The sequence below is a fragment of the Rhinoderma darwinii genome, chromosome 1 (assembly GCF_050947455.1).
Source record: "Rhinoderma darwinii isolate aRhiDar2 chromosome 1, aRhiDar2.hap1, whole genome shotgun sequence".
Lineage (NCBI taxonomy): Eukaryota > Metazoa > Chordata > Amphibia > Anura > Rhinodermatidae > Rhinoderma > Rhinoderma darwinii.
The window spans coordinates 574,574,429-574,600,840 of record NC_134687.1 but is presented as its reverse complement, the minus strand read 5'-3'; the positions used below and the strand labels follow the sequence as shown (position 1 = coordinate 574,600,840).

Genomic DNA, 26,412 nt, shown 5'->3' with positions numbered 1-26,412 from the left:
CATGTAATTTATAACGCATGGTGAACGCTGTATAAAAGAAACCCTAAAAACTATGCCAGAATTGCTGTGTTTTGGTCACCTTGCCTCCCAAAAAAATGGGATAAAAAGTGATCAAAAAGTCGCATGTACCCCAAAATGGTACCAATAATAACTACTTCTGAGCCCTACACCTGTGGGGTCAAAATGCTCACTACACCCCTACAAGAATTCCCCAAAGGGTGTAGTTTCCTAAATGGAGTCACTTTTTGGGCGTTTTCATTGTTTTGTCCCCTCAGGAGCTTTGCAAATGTGACATGGCCTCCGCAAACCATTCCTGCTAAATGTGATCTCCAAAAGCCAAATGGCGCTCTTTCCCTTCTAAGCCCTGCCATGCGTCCAAACAGCCATTTATGACCACATATAGGGTATTGTTTTACTCTGGAGAAATTGCTTTACAAATTTTTCTGTGCTTTTTCCCCTTTCGTCCTTGTGGAAATTAAAAACAAAAATACCTAAACCTACATTTTCTTTAAAAAAATTTAGATTTTAATTTTTACGGCCTACTTCCAATAATTTCTGCAATAAACTGTGGGGTCAAAATGCTCACTATACTCCTATAATAATTTCCATGAGGTGTGTAGTTTCCCAAATGAGGTCACTTTTGGGGGATTTGCACTGTTTTTGCACCGCAAGAGCCCTTCAAACCTGACATGGTGCCTAAAATATATTCTAATAAAAAGAAGGCCCCAAAATCCTCTAGGTTCTCCTTTGTTTCTGAGGCCTGTGCTTCAGTCTATAATCACACTAGGGCCACATGTGGGATATTTCCTAAATCTGCAGAACCTGGGCAATAAGTGTTGCATTGCATTTCTCTGGTAAAACTTTGTGTTACAAAAAAATGGATTAAAAATTAATTTCTGAAAAAAAAAAATATGACATTTGTACATTTCCCCTCTACTTTGCTTTAATTCCTGTGAAACGTCTAAAGGGTTAAGAAACGTACTAAATGTTGTTGTGAATACTTTGAGGGGTGAATTTTTTAATATGTGGTGACTTATTGGGGGTTTAGAATATAGAAGGCCCTCAAAGCCACTTCACAACTGAACTGGTCCCTGAAAAAATAGCCTTTTGAAATTTTCTTGAAAATGTGAGAAATTGCGGCTAAAGTTCTAAGCCTCGTAATATCCTAGAAAAATAAAAGGATGTTCAAAAAATGATGCCAATCTAAAGTAGACATATGGGAAATGTTAATTAGCAACAACTTTGTGTGGTATAACTGCCTGTCTTACAAAAAGATACATTTACATTTAGAAAAATGCAAATTTTTGCAATTTTTCGCAAAATTTTGGTGTTTTTCACAATTAAATACTGACTGTATCGATCAAATTTTGCCAGTAACAAAGTCCAATGTGTCACGAGAAAACAGTCTCAGAATCGCTTGGATAGGTAAAAGCATTCCGAAGTTATTACCACATGAAGTGAAACATGTCAGATTTGAAAAATGTGGCTCTGTCAGGAAGGTCAAAAGTGGCCACAGCGGGAAGGGGTTAAATAATTTTTTTTTATTTTTGCACTTTACTTTTTATTAACATTCAAGTACAAGAATGTCAATACTTCACAGTTCTTTTCTAATGATTACATTTGTGTCTCACCTCAGACCTAATCATATCTGAATAAGTTGAAAAGAGTAATTAGGAATTCGTCTTTATCCAGACCAAATCTAGTTACTTGCATCTAACAAAGTAAAATAGATAACGGAAGCCAACTGTTCACCCGGCATATGCCAGAATACTCTGATGCCGATGCCAAAAAATGAAACCGCACTGTAGCTGGATATCGGCTTGCACAATTATGTGCTTGTAGAAACGTTCTGCGTGTCAGATGTGATTTTGTCCGGAACTAGCGATATGGTATTACTTCCAAGACCGGTCAGGGATCCTGGATGATTAGATGCAAGGGAACATTTGCACTGTATCTGTTTTCCTTTTTCTCTGCTGTTATATGGAATTGTGCTCATATGTCACACAACCTCTAGTTCCAAAAACATAGACCGCTGTTTTTGTCACAAAAACAATAAAAGTTGGCAGGTGCATTAGGAGTCTGAATTCTAGAGTAGCAAGGAATAATACATACCCCATACTAAACTACACGTCGCCAACACATGCCACCTTATTTATATATCCGCGAAGTAGCCTTAAAGGGATTTTCCAGGACTTCAATTTTTATTGCCTATCCTTAGGAGCGACCTCGCCACGCTAAAGAGTCTGCAGTGCTCCTATGGGCGCTGCATCCCATTCATTGTTTAGACAAGCCGTGACTAATCTGCAAGGGGAGCTGCGCCTGCAGTTCACTCTTATTCAAGTGAATGGGATGAGCCTCAATACCAGGCACAGCTGCTCATATGGACGAGACGCTTTGCCTTTGTAAATCTTGAAGGGCGCCTTCTTTGTTCTTCTCACCAGTAGGTCGCACCACAACCAATCAAACATTGATGGCCTATCCTGAAGAATGACAGAAATCGGTGTCATTCCGCTAAGAAAAAGTACTCCAGAATTATTTTGTGCGAAATACAAGTATTAAACAGACATTTTAGAAGAGCTGACAGATCCTCTGTAAGTCCAAGAGAACCCATTTTAAAGGGGGTTTTCCATAATCCTCATTTATCACCTATCTTCAGATAGGTAATCAATGTTTGAGGTGGCGGTCCAAACGCTGGGATCCCAATAACGGGGTCCCTGAGTCCCCTATGTGAATGGTTCGGTACTGTGCACGCTCTGCCGCTGTTCCATTTACGATCTATGAGGCTGCCGTAGATAACCAAGAGCTATGATGGACACACAGGTGCTGGGATCGTTAGTAGCACAGCTCTGATACACAAAATGTAACTAACGATCCCAACACCTGTGTTCATCACATGACCATGGACAGGAGCTTAGCCACTGGAAGCAAACACTGAATGTTTCTACTAAACGACAAGCAGAGATAATGAAAACTGTGAGGAATTCATACAGGAAGCATATTGTAAAATTCAATAACTTCCATTTATACAAAAAATGACAATAATTTTCTGAAGCCGGACAACTTCTTTAAGGCATAATCCGCGGCAGAAATCTGTGGCTAACATTCCTATTTCTGCTGCAGTAAAAACTGCAGCAGTTCTGCGCGCAAATTAGTCCCATTTAATAGGGATAATGTAGGTGTAGCTAATTAACAGTTTCTGTGGCATATTTCACACAAAAACACGATCAAGAAGTGCCATTTTTTCAGTGATGCGGTTCGGAAATTGCACACTGACAATTTTACCCAATGGGACGGTCTATTGAAAACAATGAGAGGTGTTTTACAAGCAAATTCCACCGTGTCAGAATTTGCATAAATTTTCCAGTGAGTGAACAAGGTGTACTAGCTTACCTGTACCGTCACAGACCGTGGTAGAACTAGAGTCCTGTAAGTCCCAGCGCTTGTTGCTCGGATGCGTGGGTACCGGTGGCGTTGCTAGCCTCAAAGACAACATAGCTATAAGACAATTTGCTATGTATGATAATCTCCTTCTAAATCAGAGGTAGGCAACCTTTTTTGTATGGCGTGCTCAGTGTGTCATGCAAACGTGAAAGTCACATAAGACAAACTGTTACCACATATGTGACAAATGAATCTGTTAATTAAATTGACATTTCTGTGTAACCCTTACTTACTCTGCAAAGATGATCCATCTGTGGTGCATACAAGACTACTGAACACCTACTGGGGGTGGGGTGTGCAGATAGAGACCGTGGCTACTGAACGCCGGCTTGGGGGTACTGCACACACGAAAGACTGCGGCTACTAAATACCATCTTAGGGGGGATTGCACACAGGTGAGTGTGACTACTGAACACCAGCTCGGGGGGGGGGGGGGGTTTGCACATAGGAGAGAGTGTGGCTACTGAACACCAGATTTGGGGGGTGCACCTAGAAGACTCTATCCTTGCGCCACTGATTACCAGCAGAGAGCAGCAGTTCATTATGCTCTTGGCAATGCTGAACTCCAGGAGAGAGAGCAGTGCTGCATTGTTTGCTTGCCAAGTGTTCAGCAGCAACAAACACAATGAAGCACTGCTCTCTCGCCTGGTGATCTGCGCCACCAAGCGCATAATGAGGCTCCGCTCTCTTCCTGTGTTCAGCGCCACCAAGCACATAATGGCATTGGACACCGGGAGAGGGAAGTGTGCAAGCAAACCATGTCCCACATGCTGGCTGTGGCACTAGTGCCACAGGTTGCTGAACCCTGCTCTAAATTATAATCCGAAAGTTACCAAATAATACTACTATTATTATTACTACAAGGCACAAATATCACCATACGGTTACTGAACAAAGTCCAGTATAACAAGACCAATGTTACCAATGACAACACTATACAAGGGACAAATATTACCGCTACATCCTGACCACATACTATCACCCCACTATCACCCCCACATAATGACTGAATAATACCACCATACTGTTGGAAAAGATCAATATGACCAGAATACAGTGACCATAAAGTTGTAGATACTGAGTCCTACACAGGCTCTCTGCAGACCATATAAATGCAGTACAGTTACATCTGGTTACTCACAGGTGAAGTCTTCTCCAATTGTCAGTCACACTTTCTCTTTTCTTCTTTGGCCCAGACTGCGATGATGACTTCTCCTGGCCACGACTTGTTTCTGCAGAATTTCTAGTACAGACATCTTTGTCTTTTAGATTTTTCAGCACCCTCCCCAAATATTCTCAACCCTCTACGCAAGCTTGCCAACCATAGTTCCCCACATGGTAATGATGTCCATCTTCGTGCCCCACACAGTAATAGTACCCCCTTTATGTGCTTTACTCAGTAATAGTGCCCCCTTTAGGTTCAGCACAGTAATAGTGTTCTTCTTAGTGCCCAATGCAGTACTAGTGCCGCCTTCAGGCCCAAAATAGTAACCGTTATCCCGCACAGTAGTAATGTCCCCCTTTGTGCGGCTACACTGTAGTCCTCCTTGGTGCCCCCATAATGTAGTTAGGTTCCCCACATATAGTATTTAGGCCCTCCATATGGTAGTTAGACTCCCTTCCATTCATAGTCTCCCTTGCGACAATGAAAACTCACCTAACCCTGTTCCCATGATGAGCTGCCGAGTTCTCTGTCTGCTGCTCCGTGCAGGCATCGCCATGCAGTTAAGTCATTGTGCCGGGACGTCAGGCTGGCATCCTTCCAACCTCAAGTAGGCCACAGGCCTAAAACTGAGTAAGTGGCGCTCAGATGTGGGCCAAGTGCTGGCGTGCCCCCATCTGCTCCGTGCACGGTTGCACCCCCTGCGACCGCGATTGTTACACTCTTGCAGATGCCCCTCTTTTGATGCCATTCGCGAAAAAAAGCCAATTTATCCCATCTGTATGCTGTCTTTTTGCCTACCATTGCTGGCATAATGTAATTCTTCTGTGCGTCAGGATGGCAGGGAGAGGTATAATATTCCAATAACATAATGGACCCAGCAGTAGTCTGATGTGGTAAAGGAGAGCCATTGTAATAAAAGCTGGCAGTCACATAAGATTATTCTAAATTGTAGTGAGCATGCTCCTGCCACCACCAAGCATGTCTACACTATGCATTATCGGTGAAAATCCTACAAATATTACTGTACTTATTCCAGTTTGTATTTTATATCTGTATTGATGACCTTCATGGCCCGTACTGTGACAATAAAACTTGTTTGAACTAAAAAGGATCAGCCTATCTAGCTGTAACGTACAACAGAAAAATTTTGAAATACAAAACTAGTTAAAATAATGCATATTTCTTGTATAATAAATGCCATGGAATTTACTAATACACTTTGTGTTTTTAATTCTCCACGGTTTTCAAGATTTTACTTTACAGTGAGTAGATGGAAATATTTATTGTTACATTCAGAGGTTAAAAATCCGTTCTGACCACTTCTTGCTTAGGGGGAGTTCACACAGAGTTTTTGACGCGGAAACCGCGCCAAAAAATGGCCCAAAATTATTTCAATGGGAGGCGGAGGCGTTTTTTTTCCCCGCGAGCGGAAAATCCAGCTCGCAGGAAAAAGGGACGCCTCTGACCTCCCATTGACATGAGAAAGCATATTTCGCTGCGTTTTATGCCCGTGGCGCTCAATGGCCATGGGCGGAAAACGGCGTGCAGGCAAAGGAAAATCTAAATATTGGAGCTGTCTTATTCTCTTCCGCAGCAGGAAGTCACAGCATGCTCTCCAGCACCAAATGGCAACTGCATTGCATTCCAGATGGAATTTTGAGGCAGGTTTTCCTCCTGCAAAAGACTCTGTGTGAATCCAGCCTTACACAGCTGCTGGGTTTGTTACAGTGCATCAGTATAGATAAAACTCGGCCTGGAGTCCTGTTTAGCTCACATCATATACAAAAAAGACTATGCAGGGTGAGAGATAAGATTTTGGGACATACAGTGAAGAAAATAAGTATTTGATCCCTTGCTGATTTTGTAAGTTTGCCCACTGTCAAAGACATGAACAGTCTAGAATTTTTAGGCTAGGTTAATTTTACCAGTGAGAGATAGATTATATAAAAAAAAAAAAACAGAAAATCACATAGTCAAAATTATATATATTTATTTGCATTGTGCATAGAGAAATAAGTATTTGATCCCTTTAGCAAACAAGACTTAATACTTGGTGGCAAAACCCTTGTTGGCAAGCACAGCAGTCAGACGTTTTTTGTAGTTGATGATGAGGATTGCACACGTTAGATGGCATTTTGGCCCACTCCTCTTTGCAGATCATCTGTAAATCATTAAGATTTCGAGGATGTCGCTTGGCAACTCGGATCTTCATCTCCCTCCATAAGTTTTCGATGGGATTAAGGTCTGGAGACTGGCTAGGCCACTCCATGACCTTAATGTGCTTCTTTTTGAGCCACTCCTTTGTTGCCTTGGCTGTATGTTCCGGGTCATTGTCGTGCTGGAAGACCCAGCCACGAGCCATTTTTAATGTCCTGGTGGAGGGAAGGAGGTTGTTACTCAGGATTTGACGGTACATGGCTCCATCTATTCTCCCATTGATGCGGTGAAGTAGTCTTGTGCCCTTAGCAGAGAAAGACCCCCAAAACATAATGTTTCTACCTCCATGCTTGACAGTGGGGACGATGTTCTTTGGGTCATAGGCAGCATTTCTCTTCCTCCAAACACGGCGAGTTGAGTTAATGCCAAAGAGCTCAATTTTAGTCTCATCTGACCACAGCACCTTCTCCCTATCACTCTCCGAATCATCCAGATGTTCATTTGCAAACTTCAGATGGGCCTGTACATGTGCCTTCTTGAGCAGGGGGGACCTTGCGGGCACTGCAGGATTTTAATCCATTACGGCGTAATGTGTTACCAATGGTTTTCTTGGTGACTGTGGTCCCAGCTGCCTTGAGATCATTAACAAGTTCCCCCCGTGTAGTTTTCGGCTGAGCTCTCACCTTCCTCAGGATCAAGGATACCCCACGAGGTGAGATTTTGCATGGAGCCCCAGATCGATGTCGATTGACAGTCATTTTGTATGTCTTCCATTTTCTTACTATTGCACCAACAGTTGTCTCCTTCTCACCCAGCGTCTTACTTATGGTTTTGTAGCCCATTCCAGCCTTGTGCAGGTCTATGATCTTGTCCCTGACATCCTTAGAAAGCTCTTTGGTCTTGCCCATGTTGTAGAGGTTAGAGTCAGACTGATTAATTGAGTCTGTGGACAGGAGTCTTTTATACAGGTGACCATTTAAGACAGCTGTCTTTAATGCAGGCACCAAGTTGATTTGGAGCGTGTAACTGGTCTGGAGGAGGCTGAACTCTTAATGGTTGGTAGGGGATCAAATACTTATTTCTCTGTGCACAATGCAAATAAATATATAGAATTTTGACTATGTGATTTTCTGTTTTTATATAATCTATCTCTCACTGGTAAAATTAACCTAGCCTAAAAATTCTAGACTGTTCATGACTTTGACAGTGGGCAAACTTACAAAATCAGCAAGGGATCAAATACTTATTTCCTTCACTGTATATCATTATAAGAACTTGGAGCAATAATGTAGAGGTTGTGGCAGTGGTTTTCTTGAGTCTCTCTTATATTCAGGCACAGTAGCATTCCTACCAGTGCAGTGCACTGTTATTGACACCTAGGCTCCTTAGGACCACCCCCAGAGAGACGCTGAGACATCACCTGTGCTTACTAAGAAACTTAAATGACGTGTGCCGTAGACTTTATTTTCCTATCCTTTAGTATTAAATCGGAGATATTTGTATCAGGTTCAGGGCCTTTACAGGATCATAACAAGCAAGCTACATACTGTACAATTTATGCTATGTTTCCTAAGTAAAACAAGTTGCTGGCTGTCCCCAAGCCCCAAGGACTTTTCAGTCCAATTTGTTCCATATGAAGGCCAGGGAAAAATACAGAAGGGAGCACAGTCTAAAATGTGTTTCAAAGGATCCAAACACAGTTCATATTTTAATTATTAGAATTGATCAAAGGATATTTTCTCTAAAATTTAATTTGAATGAATTGCGACTGACATTGATTTGGCAACTGTTTACATCTCCGCTGGCAAAAGCACAAAGGAAATGCAGCTTTTGGAAGAGCGTTACTTGGATGGCCTTTGTTGTCCTGAGTCGATTCCCCACAGCAGCCTAAGTGCATCTCACTGGATATAAATAGTTCAGGGCATGCAGTCTTCAGCTGTCTGACCTGTTTTTATTAATGACTTGTTTGAGGATATTCCACCCCAAAAAACAGAGCTTTGGATATTGCAGATTTTTTTTGTGATGGTATGGGCAATATGTAGGGTGACTATTCTTGGTGCCACACAAAGGTTTTTATCTGATTTTACCAGTATTCAATGTGATCTCTACACTCAAGCTGTTCACGTGGCTGCTGCAGATTCTAAATATTGCAGCTGTCTTATTCTCTTCCGCAGCAGGAAGTCACCGCATGCTCTCCAGCGCCAAATGGCAACTGCATTGCACCCAGCCAATAAGATTTTTGTCATTGTCTCTGTATCTCAAGAAAAAGGAAACTCCCTTATTGCAAGTCATCATCTCCCCCACTAAACAAGTTTTGGTAGTAATATTTAGTCGACAACACTTGCGAAATTAGAAGAGACTACGTTGTTTTCCATTGATGAATTGGGGATCCAGTAACGTACCGAAAGAAAACAAAACATATGGATGGGATTCCCCTGATTCAGATCCTTTTTCATCAGCCAGAGAGGAGTGCCAATGCAGAGCGCTTCTCCTACTCTGAAGGACTTGGGCACACAGTTACACATTAAAGAGGCTCTGTCACCAGATTTTGCAACCCCTATCTGCTATTGCAGCAGATAGGCGCTGCAATGTAGATTACAGTAACGTTTTTATTTTAAAAAAACGAGCATTTTTGGCCAAGTTATGACCATTTTTGTATTTATGCAAATGAGGCTTGCAAAAGTACAACTGGGCGTGTTTACAGTAAAAGTACAACTGGGCGTGTATTGTGCGTACATCGGGGCGTTTTTACTTATTTTACTAGCTGGGCGTTAGGAATGGGATTGTATGATGCTGACGAATGAGTATCATCCACTTCTCTTCAGAACGCCCAGCTTCTGGCAGTGCAGACACACAACGTGTTCTCAAGAGATCACGCTGTGACGTCACTCCCTTCCTGCCCCAGGTCCTGCATCATGTCGGCCACATCGGCACCAGAGGCTACAGTTGATTCTGCATCAGCAGGTAAGTAGCTACATCGACTTACCTGCAAACGCTGATGCTGCTGCAGAATCAACTGTAGCCTCTGGTGCCGATGTGTCCTCGCTCGTCCGACACGATGCAGGACCTGGGGCAGGAAGTGAGTGACGACACAGCGTGATCTCTCGAGAACACGCTGTGTCTGTGCACTGCCAGAAGCTGGGCGTTCTGAAGAGAAGTGGATGATACTTCTCGTCAGAACGCCCAGCTAGTAAAAGAAGTAAACGCCCCGATGTACGCACATAATAAATGCCCACTTGGACTTTTACTTTAAACACGCCCAGTTGGACTTTAGCAAGCCTCATTTACATAAATACAAAAATGGTCATAACTTGGCCAAAAATGTTCGTTTTTTAAAAATAAAAACGTTACTGTAATCTACATTGCAGCGCCTATCTGCTGCAATAGCAGATAGGGGTTGCAAAATCTGGTGACAGAGCCTCTTTAACTAAGCAGGTGCCAGCAGCCTCTTCCGACGATAACTTCTGATTTGCGGGGGTCCAGCTGCCACGCTTCACTAGTATCCGCTTTCCACCCGGGGGCTTTATTTGAGAAGGGGGTTGTCCTCACCTAACAACTTTTTCATTTTGGTGGACTGCAAACAGTCTAGTGTATCCTAATATTTCATTTTATCAGTTAGGAATTTAATTCATGGCAAATTGAAGGTGAGCATTGTCTCACAAAAAAAGATTCAGAAGTGTCAGGATTCTGAGTACACATGACGTCCAGGCTGGATGGTCATGTGTATTCATTATCAGGACACTGTAGTAATGTTAGGGCTTGTGTATGAGGCTGCACATAGTGATATAACTATATCGCTAGTGCAGTGTAAATGAATGGAGAGGAGTGCATGATGCCGATTGGTCCGCGTCATGCACTCCTCTGTACAACGCCCACTTGGTCGAAAGTAAAAGTACGCCCACTTGGGCATTAAGAAAGCGCATTAGCATAAACCAAAATCGCTCCTAACGTTGTGAAAAAAGATCGTTTTTTTAAATAAAAAGCATTACTGTCACCTACATTACAGCGCCGATCGCCTTATGTAAGAGACAGGGCACTTATAATGTGGTGACAGAGTCTCTTTAAAGACAGCTGTCTTAAATGGTCACCTGAATAAAAGACTCCTGTCCACAGACTCAATTAATCAGTCTGACTCTAACCTCTACAACATGGGCAAGACCAAAGAGCTTTCTAAGGATGTCAGGGACAAGATCATAGACCTGCACAAGGCTGGAATGGGCTACAAAACCATAAGTAAGACGCTGGGTGAGAAGGAGACAACTGTTGGTGCAATAGTAAGAAAATGGAAGACATACAAAATGACTGTCAATCGACATCGATCTGGGGCTCCATGCAAAATCTCACCTCGTGGGGTATCCTTGATCCTGAGGAAGGTGAGAGCTCAGCCGAAAACTACACGGGGGGAACTTGTTAATGATCTCAAGGCAGCTGGGACCACAGTCACCAAGAAAACCATTGGTAACACATTACGCCGTAATGGATTAAAATCCTGCAGGGAGCTGAAGATCCGAGTTGCCAAGCGAAAGCCTCGAAATCTTAATGATTTACAGATGATCTGCAAAGAGGAGTGGGCCAAAATTCCGTCTAACATGTGTGCAAACCTCATCATCAACTACCAAAAACGTCTGACTGCTGTGCTTGCCAACAAGGGTTTTGCCACCAAGTATTAAGTCTTGTTTGCCAAAGGGATCAAATACTTATTTCTCAGTGCAAAATGCAAATAAATATATATAATTTTGACAATGTGATTTTCTGTTTTTGTTTTTTTTTTTAATATAATCTATCTCTCACTGGTAAAATTAACCTAGCCTAAAAATTCTAGACTGTTCAGGTCTTTGACAGTGGGCAAACTTACAAAATCAGCAAGGGATCAAATACTTATTTCCTTCACTGTATGTATATGTGTGTGTGTGTGTGTATATATATATATATATATATATATATATGTGTATATATATATATATATAATATATATATATATATGCTCTTATATGTGGGCTACTTATTTTTGACCTGGCCGGGCTTGTGACATCTATATGTTTGTTATTTATGTATGTGTTTTTGTTTTTCGTGTTGTGTTATTTTGTGATTTAGACATAGGACTGCAACTGATGCTACCCTTGTCATATTTATTTAATTTTGTTAAGTTTTGATACTTTTATCATTACGCTGAGCCGAGTGCCTGTTTTCCAGTGGTCATTCCCTGATTTATTTTCCAACCCTCCCCCCCCCCCCTTTCCTTCTCATATTTTTGTGATTGTCACTGTCTAATAAGTGCTGACCATTTGAGACTTTGTAGGGATACGCCCCATTGACCAGGGGAATTGTAATACCCAGTTGTCAATTTGTTCACTATATTTCTAGGCAGAATAACAGAGAAACGGCATCTAAGAAAAGATGCTACATAATTATTTCATAGAGCATACAAGTATTTAATAAAAAAAAGACATGGTCCCCTTTAAATTCAACAGAGACAGTTTTATGTTGTTAGTCTTTCCAAAATATTAGCCTCAAAAACGTGAGAATATGAGTGATGTACAGAAGTGCTTACCAGATGGCGGCTTGTAAGAACTTCTTCCAGTGCATGTCTCAGGAAATTATTATTTTCAAACTCTAATGTAACACACAGAGAAGGAAACCGTTTGGGTAATGATTAGCCTTAGGTCGCTTTCACATGCGCATAATGCGGGTGCTTTTTCATTTTGCGCCCGTATTACGGATGCAACTCCCGGACCTCCTATGGCTCTTTAACTCCTGTTCTAATAATGCATAGAAGTCTACGGTTCTCTAACTCACATTCTGATGAACAATGGGAGGTCAGGGCTTTGCGTTCGTAATACGGGCGCAAAAAAAGCACCCGCATTATGCGCATGTGAAAGCGACCTAAGGCTTATGTTGAAATTATTATAGCAGGAAATATGGAACATGGCAAAGCCCAGAGAACCCTTCACCTGTACTTCAGGTATGTTAGAAAATCCCTCCTCCGCAATCCTATAATACTGTATATTGCGTTTTCTTCCTTTTTACTAGAACGTTGAAGTAAATGTCTCAATCACCCGGTAACCTCCTGTTTCTCAGAGAACATATCAAGATTATCAAATTAATGACAGAATTTTGTATCTACAGCTTATCTGAATTTTATAACTATCTATTGACTTATTTATTTCAGGAGATCCTCAAGAATGCACAGTTAAGGCAGGATATAAGTGCCAAAGGGGAGGAGTTTTTGAAGAACGAGAAGGCCATGTCAAGTATAGAAAGCAAAGATGGAGTCCAGGCCCATTCAGTGAAGACACAGATTAAAGGACATGCTTCTGCTCCAGTTTATGAAAAACAGACCTTAATCGAAGAACCAACAAGCACCGCAAATACTTTTGTCCCCGGATCCTGGAACCCACAAAAAAAGTAACCTCAACAGACATTTTAGGGCTTATTCCACTGAGTCCATATCAGCCCTGTATATTTTTTGTATTGCTTTCTTTCTTCCTCCTTGCAGAAGACCTACAAGAACATCTATATAAGCGTACAAGATTTTAATATGTTCCATGCTGAGGTATGAAAGCCTCATAAACTCAACTGCAATACGAATACATGCAAGTCCTGAGTTAGTTCAGACGGAGGTATACAGGGGTTTGGTTTTTTTCACGCATTTCAATTGTACCGTCTCCATTTGATGCTGTATTAACGGAGGTTTTCTACCCTACAAGCGCTGCTTGTGTGCCAGTGTATGGAGAATCTGTAGAGCGAGTTCCACTATGTGCTGACCTTGTTCTGTTGATATGTCCTTTTTCTTTTTAAGAGACTGTGCAGATTAAAAAAATTGCAAAAATAGCCCTATTTACATCCACCTTGACTTGAATAGTGACAATGCTACATACTCCTCAATCCTTTTGGGATGATTTGGATCCACACATGGTCTCTTAGACAACACCGCACCCCACACATCAGACGTGGAAATGTTTCCATCAGAATATTTCAGTAGTGCAGCCCCAGGCTTAATGTACATGAAAGGGGCCATGAAAAAATATAATAGAGCAGGAATACAGAACAATTATAAACTTGTATGTATAAGCCCCTAACTGTGTTGTGCTAAGATCCAGGGTTGCAGTTGATGTTTGTATGCGTATAGGGTCTACCAGAGTTATGTTTGATCCAGTCAGTTGAAGAGTTTGCAAAGACTTTATGCGCTTTAGTGACTGCTCTTACAATAGGGTTTTTGTGTTCGCCATCCCGCTAAGTGCTCAATCATTCTGCAGCTAATAAATACAATAAATTCATTAACAATTCAATGCGGATGTTTTGTTGAGGACCAATAAAAAGCAATAGGAGGTAATCTATTACAATTTGTGGCAAATTTTATGTTCCTTATTGGCTGGATTTAAAGGTAATCTGCCACCAGGTTTTTGCTGGCCTATCAGAGGACAGCATGAAGTATTGACAGAGACCCTGATTACAGCGCTGTCAATCCTGGTTTTCTCCTGCAGCTCGTATTCATGAGCCCTGCCCTCCTGCCAATGATTGATGGCTTCTTCCCCACACATAGGGCGAAAACGGCCAATCCACGGCAGGTGGGCGGGGCTAGCCATAGCTCATGAATGTCGAAAAATATTATGCGCACTATGAAGTCCTTTACATTTATGAGCTGCAGCTGGAAAAACTGGATTTTCTGAAAACCACAAAGTATTTCAAAGTAAATGACACAAGCGCCGTAATCCGGGTCTCTGTCAATGTTTTATGCCGCCATTAAAGAGGGGCAGCATAAACCTAGTCAGATTCCCTTTCAGAAACCCTGTTCTAGTGCATGCGTTCGAACATGAAAATATATAGGGGTTATCTGGTTTGGGGAACAGCTTAAAGAGGCTGTCACCAGTTTATAACTGCCCTATCTCCTACCTAATCTAATAGGCACTTTAATGTAGATAACAGTTGTTTTTTAAAAACGTTTATTTTATTTACGATCATTTCTAGTTTTATGCTAATTTGTTCTAAATGCCCAACTGGGCGTTTTTTTACTTTTTAACCAAGTGGGCATTGTAAAGAAAAGTGCATGACGCTGACCAATCCGCGTCATACACTTCTCTTCATTCATGCCCAGCTTGTTTCACAGCACAGTGTGATTTCGCGAGATCACAGTGACGGAACTTTCTCCCACAGGTCCTTCACCGGAGCGACGGAGGAGTCAACAGATGTCTCCTCCAGCCATGCCAAAACGTTTATCTGGATCTTCAGCGGCTGGAGGCGATGTCTGTTCAGTCGTCCATGGCTTCAATGAAGGACCTGCGGGAAGAAGTCCCGTCACAGCGTGATCTCGCGAATGAGCTGGGCACAAATGAAGAGAAGTGTATTAAGCTGATTGGTGAAAATTTAAAAAAAACGCCCGTTGGGCATTTAGAACAAATTAGCATAAAACGAAAAATGATCGTAACTTGGTCAAAAATAAATGTTTTAAAAAAAAAAAGAAAAACGTATCTACACTAAAGTGCCTATTCGATTAGGTAGAAGATAGGGCAGTTATAAACTGGTGAGAGCCTCTTTAATAGAGGCAGGTCCTTCCAACAATGAGCTAATCAGCTGTCTCAGGGATGATGCTGGTAGCCTAATAGCACTGGGCCATAGGGCATATGGCTAGGGGTTGTCTTTTTTTTATTTTTTATTATAGGTATATTTTTGCAGCATGCTCATATTTCAACGCCATTTTGGAAGTCCCATCCACATGCATTGTACTGTAAATAGCAGATTTTTTTGTGTATAATCTGCAACAAAATTCCACAGCCAATCTGTCATGTCTTAAAGTGGCAGGGCATTTAATGACCGCTCTTTTGTATTACTGGTGGCCTAAGGCAAGGCAGTATAGCAACACTACACAATGCTCCGTATGCATCTCCCCTGCTACTCTCTTGTTCCTGGGGGAGGAAGCTGTTCTCCATATCTTATTGGGTTTGTATTTGTCTATTGGCACGTTCCTGACCATTCACTGCAGCTGCCTTAAAGCGCACGCACACACACCGCTACTTCATTGTCCATACACCTGCGAGAGATACAAATAAATAGATACATTCAAATCTGTATACTGGTTTCCATTTAGAACAAAAACAAGGACACCGTGCCGGATGGACCCAATTGACACCCCACACGACATGGATAAACCCTGTATCCATCATCCTCCCATATATGGCTGGATTCACACAAAGCAATGTAAATGTTTTCTTTATTCTTTTACTTTTGGATCCACTCCTGCATTTGATAGATTAGATTCTCACATATGTATATAAGTCCCCATACACATCACGTTTTTTTGTTTACATTTAGCATGTACGTCGGGAACGCTCCCAATGTACAGGCTCAATGTGTCCATTGGTTCCATTGTCAAACGGAGGCTAAAAGAGTGTCTTTTTGGCCTCCAACTGCCCAGTTTGCCACAAAAAAATAAATAAATAAATATGGAATAATGTAGTAGACTTTGCTATTCCATCCCCTGGAGCCCAGTCGGAAGCAAATACTTTTCTTTTTGACATGGTAGCTTATGCGTGATGGCTGCTAATGTTGGCCATGCATCACAGCCTACATTTAATCTATACGTCAGAAGCTTTTCCCTGGCAAATACTTCAAACGAAGGCCAAAAAACATGATGTGAACAGGGTGTAAGAGACACTGGAGAAGAGCTATAGCAGACCCTCAGTGTTATACAGTGTTTTTTTGCAGTTGTAAAAATGACAAACCTGGCATGTGCACCCACAGGCAAAGGGCTACTCTGTAACCTCCGTTTTTATGTAGTTTCCATGCTCCACAATAGTTTGAAGACCATTGCTTTAGGTTATGTTCACACACTGCTCATGACTACAGAAAAAAAATCTGGCAGGCAGAACTAGGTTTCCCCATTATCTTGAAATGGTGACATCTGCACCACAGAGTGTAAAGGGAATTTGAAAATATAATTTGAGAGTATTTTTCTAGTGTCTGCAAAAAAGAAAATAATCAGATGCTGTATATTGGACCTTTATTCCCCTCTAGGTGGGAATGGGGTATGATATACAGCCCCCAATATATTTCTCTATATTACATATGTTAGTGTTATTTTTGTGGCCTAAGTGCACAAAAAAAAACACCAAAAAGTCCTGTGTGAAAGAGACAAAGATTAATGGTCAGCTTATCTACTTGCCTATTAAAGCCCCTAGATCAGGGGTGGGAAACCTTTTTTTCTTCCAAGGGCCATTTGGATATTTATAACATCAGTCGTGGGCTATATAAATTTATTAACTTAAATGTTTAACCAGATATAGCAGGCAAATTTTTAATTAACTCCCCTCTAATGTGGAGGCTGGAACGGCTTCTCTTTGGTGAGGCGTGTGATGTTAGCCGGAATTGATGAGGTTGCTGCTGCGTCGGTCAGTCTGGAGCGCAGCTGACTCTTTGCAATGGTAAGTTTTGAAAAGAACTCGCAGCAGTAAGGCCCCATGCACACAAACATATTCACTCGCAATTCACCCGCAAATCTGCGGCCCTATTCATTTCAATGGGCCCATGCACACGAACGTGGTTTACACGGTCCGTGCATGGCCCAGGAGCCTGGACCGCAAAAAAAAAAATGGACAAGGCTTATTACGCCAGTGTTTTGCGGTCCAGGCTCATAGACGTTAATGCACGCGGCTATGTGCACGTCCCACAATTTGCGGGTGACACTCCATGGCCGTCCAACCCAAAAATCAGGGCCATGCACATGTGCATGAGGCCTTAGTTGTTCCGACTTACTTAAAGGGGCTTTCCCACCAGGAACACTTCTTACAAATCCAGAAGATATCTCAAATGTCCGATAGAGGTGGGACCCGCATCTGAGACCCGCACTTATCTCTAGAACGGGTCGCCTGAAACACAGTACTACCTCTCTGTGTTCCGTCTGATTTCCGACCATGAATAAGAAAACAGTGTAGCTCGCTGAGCTGTTTCCGTAACTCCCGTAATAGGGAAAGACCGTTACAGAAGCAGCGTAGAATGCGAGCTACGCTTTTTTGTAACTACTATTCAGTTCTATGGGACTTACGGAATCAGCGTAGCTCAACAAGCTACGCCGTTTTCTTCTTCATGGTTGGAAGTCACAAGCCACAACACAAAGAGGTAGAACAGTGTTTAGGGGACCCCGTTCTAGAGATAGATCTGGGAACCGCATCTATCTGACATTTATGACATATCCTGTGGATATATTATATATGTGCTTGATGGAAAAAAAAAAAAACCCCTTTAAGTCACCTGGACCTCACTTCGAGTAAGTAGGACGGGTGGATGGAGCCAAGGAGGGAATAACAGGGCAGTCAGGGCGTGCTGTGATAGGAGTGGACCAGTCCATTCACCTGACCTCATATTACCGACTCAGGTCAGGTGACCGGACTGATCCACTCAGACTGCCGCCGTCCTCCCTTCTCCTGCTCCTAAATGTGAGGGAGTACGACAGACGGAGCAAATGACGCCGCGGCAGTGCGCTCTAAGTGAGGTCAGGCCAGACTAAATGATCTCGTGGGCCTTATACAACTTGCGGGCTTAGGGCCTGTTCACACCGCACAGATTTGCCATTGGCAAATCTGCCGTGGATTTTTTGTTTAAGCCGTAAATTGGGCACCAGATCTGCTCGTGGATTAGCCCTATTGTAAATCAATTGCGCAAACCTACTGCTTTTTAGCAATAATGTGAATTCTAAAATACGCAGCACATTCATTATTCTGTACAGATATTTTTCCAAGCGCGTGCATGTGGTATATAATACGCTTTTCACATGCATTGCCGGCAGAACGTAAGCTGATTGTCAGGATTTAGGTGTGGAATCTGTGCCTAAATCCTAACAGAATCCTGAACGTGTGAACATGGCCTTATTCTTTGTTGTAAAACTACCCTCCCAACCTCTATACAGAACAACTAAAGCTATAAAGTTGCAGTAAAAGTTAAAAAGTATTTTATTTTGGAAAAAAACAAATAAAACAATGCTCACGTGTACTAAAACATGCCAAAATCATCTACTGGGAATTTGATGTGACTACACAGCAGAATCCTGATTAAATAAAGAACAGTGGTATTTCTCTATATCGTATCCCATATACACCAATGATCCTAGTAATGCATTTATATTAAGTTAGCTATGTTTGTATTACTATTCATACGGTTGGTGATGTTTTATAAGTGCACAAGAAAATGATGATTCCTTGCGACTTCCGAGTTGTATGGCGCAGTAATATGGCACCTACGGTATGTAGTGCCCGATTGCAACCTCTCTCAGATTTCTTACGTTTCTAATCTTGGCATGCTCCCATGAACGCTGTTTTAAGGAACTATTCTACCCTGGAGACATGGAGCACTATATGGTGGCAAGCCAAGTGCCTACAAAGTGCTGAAAGCTGGGGCTTCACAGTGGAATTGTGGTACCTATGGGAGGAAAAAACAAATAGACAAGCGACCAAACTACTGCCAAGTCCCAATTTTGTGGCGTTTAGAAGGTCACTGACTTTTTGGAGGGGTATTGGTAAAGTAATAAAACAAGAACAGTAGAGGCAGAGAATCAATGCAACACATTAACATTCTGTGTGCCAGAGGTGAATGAGAAGTAATGTATTAATGTTGGATGTAACCAGAACAGGATGAAAAGTTTTAGAAAAATCACTCTAGCGGTGGCATTAAAAATTGGCTTGCAATTTAGACTAATCATCACATTTACATGTGGTTCTTACCCCCACCCAATAGTGAAGTTTAGACCACATGTAAAAGTTGTTCAAGTTCATTTACTAATAACTCGCATCCATCATGTTCAGTCATAACGCCATACATATCGGTTTCCATTACACCACTCCTCAAGCTGTTGTAGTGTGAGGAAGCTATTAACAGAAAGCATAGGATACCAATAGAAACATACACTGAAGATCATCTTCAAAGAAACTAGAAGTCAAGTAAAAGTTTTATCAGAAGGATAATTTAGTCAACACTTTGTATTTACATCAGGTAAATAATAAAAATGGTATATGGGTCTCTTACAGCTCATTTATCTGGTAGAACATGGGTGGATAGAAAACTTGGATGTCATCCTTGAGCCAGACTGGTCTCCTTTGTTGCTCATGTAGTAAAGACAGTTCCTATGTAAAACAGAGGAACCATTACAGTGACTATTAATAAGGGTGGGGGGTGTTTTTACACTTGTCCATGGGTTGTGTCAGGTGTTGCCTTAAACTTGAATGATGCGGAGCCGCAGTACTAGAAAGTCTTTGGACAAGAGTGGTTTCAGCATCATACGCATGATTGTTAACTATTATGTTATTATCTGTGCCGGTAACATGAGGCAGTTGCACAACTTTTGCGCACCTTTTCTTACTTCAATTGCACACGATTTGGGTAGATAAGCCGATCTGCTACAAAATATTGCACAGCAAAGGTCTTCCCCCTGCATACTACTGCATGCATTGGCGGTTGAGTGTAGGCCATGGGACCATACAGCACAGATCCATACTACAGCCGCGTGCATGAGGCTTCAGGTTTGGGTTATGACATTACCCTAAGAAACATGACCGTTTCGGGATCAGGCCTCGCTCACAGACTTGTACAGCGGTGCATAGAATGCACCATAGGTCTGTAATATGAAGGTGTAGGCACCCCATTCTCCCCCAGATGCATTGCTTCTAGGAGTGAATACCTCTGTAACATGGCGTACATTCTGTTACAGTAGGGGTGCCATGTTCGGTACATGTGCGACACAGATTCCCAATGTAGTCATGTGCATGAGCCCTTAATCCGACTAAGATTACAAGAAAACTGCCAAAAATGCCCAACGCTTAAAAAAGAATAAGGTCCCTTTTTTATATATGTAAAATATAGAAACATGTACATGGCTGAACATAAAATTTCAGGACACGCTCTGCTGAAACGTACATGTTTAAAAAAAAATATTAGTAAATGAAAGTATTAGTGTACATGAGACATGGACCTTGTGATTGTTAGACATTCTAGCATTATTAGAGAACAAGTTGAATATAAAGTGTCTGTGGTTGTTGAACAGTTTGACGTCATGAGCTGGCTGCCGGTGTCTCAGTCCTTCTTTGTCCTCTTGGTTTTTGCAATGTTTTCTTGACGTTTCTGCTTCTTTTTCTGCTCTCGTTCCTTGGCCTCTATCATTTTTGCCAGTTTCCATGAGAGTACTGCACTCGCTAGGAACAGCGGGGTGAGGGCCAGGATCACAGTCGTTAAAAATCCATATGGGTCTTTGGCAGCCCATTCCACGATGTACTCAGCCCAGGCTTTTATATCAATCATGTCTCCAAAGAAGTGTCACTAGGGAAACAAAAAGAAAAGTTTCAGAATGGCAAAACAATAAAACTTCATCAGTCATCACACACATTTTATAATCATTTAAAGGAGATGTTTAATCACACAGACCACCCCTATTATATATGAGGACCGGTGTGGCTAACAGCTCCTGAGACTCCCAGCAACTAGCGGATTTTGCTGGAAAAGTATCAGTCGGTTTCTCATCTCACGCAGCTGCTTCTACACAGTATTATATGCGGCTGTCCAAGCAATAAGGAACAGACTAGGATCGCCAGAGCGAGAGACACGTTTGTTAACAGTTCTTCGCATTGGCTCATTGAGGGGTTTCAAGCAACCTAACTCCATGACATCCATATGCCCTATATAGGGTATAAGGAAAGGGATTGTTGTATGCATATCTATGAGGAATAAAACTAACGTGAACATTAAAAGTAAAGCACCTCCCGCACAAGTTACAGGGCAGGAGGCTATTACTTAGGTTTTTTTTTTTTAAATACCTCGCATGGGATGAACTAGTGGGTATAATTCCAAATATTAAACCTGTTCCCAAAAACACAGTGCAGAGAGCTGAAACCACAAGAGTAATTGAGAAGGATGCCTTTAAGCTCTTTTGGCAATGTAGGGGTCCAGGTGGAGCCTCCATAAAGGCTCAACGCCCACCTTATGTTGGAAAAGGCGGCTGGTACTCTATCTTTAGGGGGTTTTATTTAGGATTTAAAGCCACAGAACCAGAACACAGAGTCCTGTCCAATCAGAGCATTCACAACAGTACACACGAGTGTGCTCAACATACTGCATAGCCGCAGACTTGCCAGAGTGCCCATGCTAACCCCTGTCCATTGCCGAAAGAGTCTACTATGGGAGCGTGATCATCAGAACTGGACTATGCAGCAATGGAAGACGATGGCCTGGTCTGATGAAATGGAAAATCCGCAGCACTCAGAAAAATGACGACAATATAACCTTTGTTTAACTCTTACTGCACTGGTGCTCGCAGTGTCATGTTCCAGCCTACGTACCAAACCGCAGCACTCCATTGTGCAATTAATAAGCTAAAAAGCTTTATTCACTGAATGCGACATTTGAAGAAAAAAAATACTGCGGCTACAACCTTCAGATGAATGGAACTGACTGACGCAGAAATTTCTGTAACAAAATCTAAGTGTGCAGGAGGCGATAAAGTTTGAAACCTTGCATTATACGACGAATAAAGCTTTTTAGCTTGTTTTTGTACAACAGACGAGTGCTGCGGTTTTCTTTCATCCATTGCTGGTGTGATAAATCATGTTTTCTTTTACATCATGTGGACGGCCAGGTGCGCATTCCTCTGATAAGCTCCCCCCCCCCAGTGGATATACCTCACCACCGCTCCTATTTTCTTGGTCCCTTTAACACTCCAGCGCTGCTCATACAACACACTAACGTCAGACAGTGTCAGGACGTTGTATGCGAGTGCACCGATGACGTTGAAGTGCTGTGTCGCTTATAAGGCCCTGACGCGGTTCAGCCTCAGGACCTTATATGAGCCGAAAGATGTGACATTTATTAAGAGGCTTTGGTCTCTTAGTTTACTCTAACCTTTCAGTCTATTAATGCATGAAAGGCAAGTCTTAATGGATTGCCCCCCCCTCACTGACTTTATAGCCAATGGGGCGGAGTCTGATATTAAGTACAGCTTACTCATAAGGCATGCATTTTAAACATACAGAATAAAAATATGAAGTGACCCTTGACAGAAGTGAGAGGCCCCCTAAACCCATTAGGTTTTCCACCACTAGTTTAAATGATATACTGCGCCATCCACTAACGTAATTTACCGGCTATTCATAATGCCCGCAGGGAAGCAATCAGGTTCTCTCTTTATGTGCATTGTTACCATAGAAATGGCACAGTATGAAACAGGAGGCCCGCAGGTCTACACAGGACAAAAAGATGAATAAAGAAGAGAAAGATAGTAATAGAAGCAGTGCTCACACAATGGAGTAATAGTATGACACCTGACAATAGGAATAGAGAATACCATACAGCATAAGCACATGAAGAAGAAAGCGTAGCTGTGCCATGGTCCTGTATCAGCAGGGGCTTATTACTGGTCTTCTATTATTGGAAGCTATGATACTCCACGGCATGAGATAATGACTGGACCTTCTTACACCTGGGAAATGGAATAGAGAGTAACTGGAGATACATATACTAAACGTCATACTGCTAGAACCAAGCAGACCGCGCATACACAACTCAGATTCTTTACCTAGTCTATGTAAAACAGGACTAGCTACGTGCTCCTCAGGGGACTCTTGTAGGGCTCTGGACTCACAAACACCATAACATAAAAGTGGGAATCCGAGCATTGACTTATAAATGCTACGAATCTGCTCGAATAGAAGAGATCAATTATAGATCCCTTCTGCCCAACAGAATCCACCAGTGCTGATCCTGACTAGAGAGGTTGGCACAGGAAAAGAAAGCTACATTCAAGTGGCTGCTGATTGGGCATACATTCCAGTTAGGCCTCATGCACACGAACGTAGTGGTGTGCACGTGCCGCGATTTGCGGTTTAGAAGGCCGCGGAGTGTCACCCACGGCCGGCCGCAAATCACGAGCCGTGCACATTGCAGTGTGCATTCATTTCTATGAGCCCGGGCCGCAAAATGTGGCCGTTATAAGACATGTCCTATCTTTTTGAGGTTCAGGCTCCTAGGCAATGCATGGACCGCGGAAACCACGTTGCACCACAGGCGTTTTTTTACCTATTTCTTCAACTGGCAAAGGAAAAATCCGTAACCGTTTTTCAACATAAAATGCGTCGGCCGTTCGGGGCGTTTATTCCGTCTCGGATTGAAATCAATGGGGTTTTTGAGGCAGAAACGCCTCAGGATAGGGCATGCCGTTTTTTTCTCCGCAAGCGTTTTTTTGTGCTCGCGGGAAAAACCGCCTCCACCTCCCATTGAAAACAGCGGGAGGCAATTACAGCAGTTTTTTGCCGTGGTTTACCCGGCAAGAAACGTGTCAAAAAACTCAGTGTGAACAGGGCCTAACAGAGTATTTACTGCTAGGTTTGTTTTAGTTTTTGTTTTTTTTATAGCTATGAAATTTACACAATGTTATAGTAAATTATGTGCTGGGAGTCTGAATAGTTAGGACAATTCAATGGGGACTGCACTATGGCTTCAGCACTTCCATCAGACCTACACTACTGTCTTGACACTACTATATGTCCTACACTACTGTATGCGCACAGTGTGGAACATCAGCACAGTGACATTACTATGGTAAGCGCTTCAACTATTCTGGAGATCCAGAGTCTAGGCACTCGTTGAACACAGTATTGTCTTGAGATTTTAGCCAGGGTTAGTTACGGAGGTGTCGGCAGAGTAATGGGTAAAAGGTGTGGTGGGGTGCGCTTCTATCATTGAGGCTCCTGAAGGGCATCTGGATATTAATTCGGCTCCAAAAAGGCAGTTTTCTGCCATCCCTAGTCTAGACTGATTTTTCCTAAATACTATTGCATAAGATAGAACTAGCTTGTTTGCAAACCAAAGCATTGAACCATTATCTCTATGCAATGTGACGGACTACCAGAAGACGACATGAAACTGCAGTATTGGGAATGGTCAGCAGCCCGTCTCTGCAGCAAGATGGCAAGCCTCTAGACCAGGGGTCTCAAACGCGGCAGGGTAATTGGGCCGCATATAGAGAAAATGGGAAGTTGACGGGCCGAATTACTTTCAAATTTGATACAACACAAAATTATTGTTAATAAATTACTTATTTGAACTACTATAACACTATATTAATTACTATAATAATACCGCTAGGCTGCCGCAGTGCCCTCTGTGGATGCTGCCGCAGTGCCCTCTGTGGATGCTGCCGCAGTGCCCTCTGTGGATGCTGCCGCAGTGCCCTCTGTAGATAATGCAACACACCCCTAGATAAGGCCACAGTGCCCTCCGCAGATGCTACCACAGTGATGTCAGGGTCTTGCCCAGAGCTGGAGTCCCGGAGCAGAGCCGCTTCTAGCACTCGAACTATAGTAGATTTGAGACTGCAGCTCTGGATTTGTTTGGAGTATGGGACCTGATGTTACAGTACAGTTGTGACTGCAGCACTGGATGTGACTGGAGTAAAGTACATGATATAATAGTAGAGTTGTGAGTGCAGCCTGGGATTCCAGCTCTGCTCCTGACATCACTGTCCATATATGGACAGAGATGTCAGGGGCAACCCCAGAGCTGGAGTCCCGGGCAGAGCGCTAGTAGGCTCTTCCTGGGACTCCAGCTGTGCTCCTGACATCACTGGGACTCCTGCTCTGAGGAAGCCCCTGACATCATTGTCAATGTATGGACAGCGATGTAAGAGGCTTACCCAGAGCAGAGCCTATACTAGCGCTCTGCCCGGGACTCCACTCTGGGGAAGACCCTGACACACTGTCCATATATGGACAGCGATGTCAGGGAATTCCACAGAGTCCCGGAGAAGAGCCGATACTAGCGCTCTGCCCGGGACTCCGCTCTGGGGAAGACCCTGAGACACTGTCCATATATGGACAGCGATGTCAGGGAATTCCACAGAGTCCCGGAGCAGAGCCTGTACTAGCGCTCTGCCCGGGACTCCGGCTCTGGGGAAGCCCCAGACATCGCTGTTCATATGTGGACAGCGATGTCAGGGAATTCCAGAGTCTCGGAGCAGAGTCGATACTAGCGGCTCTGTGTCCCGCGGGCCGCAGATGACAGCCCAAGGGGCCGCATGCGGGCCGTGTGCTTGAGACCCCTGCTCTAGACTATGCTGGGCTTTGCACGGCTCAGTATTGGAACTTATCACCATCACTTTTTAGATGCTTATAATGCTCCATATAAACATTTTAGTGTTTAATGAATATTGCTGTGCCATAAAATAGAGGTAAGTCTTCAAAATGAAGAAGAAACAAATGAAGCCATTACAAAAATTACGGAAAAGACAGTGCCATGCGAGAGAAGAGAAAGCGGACACTAACAACAAAGTAATAAAAGAATATCTGCACACGCTGGATTTATATTACTGTAAACATAGGCACTCTCCAACATCAATACAATTCTGTGTTCATAGGAGACAATGCAATCCCACACAGTGTAGGGTAATTGCAGCAAAGTCAACATCTTAATAAGAAATACTCCCATCTCCACTACTGAAATGACTTATATAGCACAGCGCATACCAGACCAACGTAAATCAGTTGCATCCTACCGTACACACAACCCCAAACTCCTTAGACACATCCTATCACTTTGGGAAATGTATAGAGACATCTCCTCTTAAAGGATACTTGTTATCAGACTGGTGCATTTTAAATAGCAGTGTAAATCTTTTGTGCCCA

The 26,412-nt window shown here is 42.7% G+C and overlaps 2 protein-coding genes across 3 annotated transcripts in view; one reads left to right on the top strand and one right to left on the bottom strand.

The window, feature by feature from the left end:
- Nucleotides 1–14,052, top strand: part of NDUFAF2 (NADH:ubiquinone oxidoreductase complex assembly factor 2) — a 125,676-nt gene extending 111,624 nt beyond the window's left edge. For both annotated transcript variants that reach the window (XM_075839357.1, XM_075839350.1), the window contains one exon: nt 12,933–14,052. In XM_075839357.1, coding sequence (XP_075695472.1) covers nt 12,933–13,172 — 240 coding nt within the window. In that variant the 3' untranslated portion in view covers nt 13,173–14,052. The remainder of the gene's footprint in view (nt 1–12,932) is intronic.
- Nucleotides 14,053–19,685: 5,633 nt separating this feature from the next.
- The window catches only part of SMIM15 (small integral membrane protein 15), a 37,414-nt gene continuing 30,687 nt past the window's right edge, over nt 19,686–26,412 (bottom strand). Inside the window, exon 2 of the mRNA XM_075839345.1 lies at nt 19,686–21,061. Coding sequence (XP_075695460.1) covers nt 20,819–21,043 — 225 coding nt within the window. The 5' untranslated portion in view covers nt 21,044–21,061 and the 3' untranslated portion in view covers nt 19,686–20,818. The remainder of the gene's footprint in view (nt 21,062–26,412) is intronic.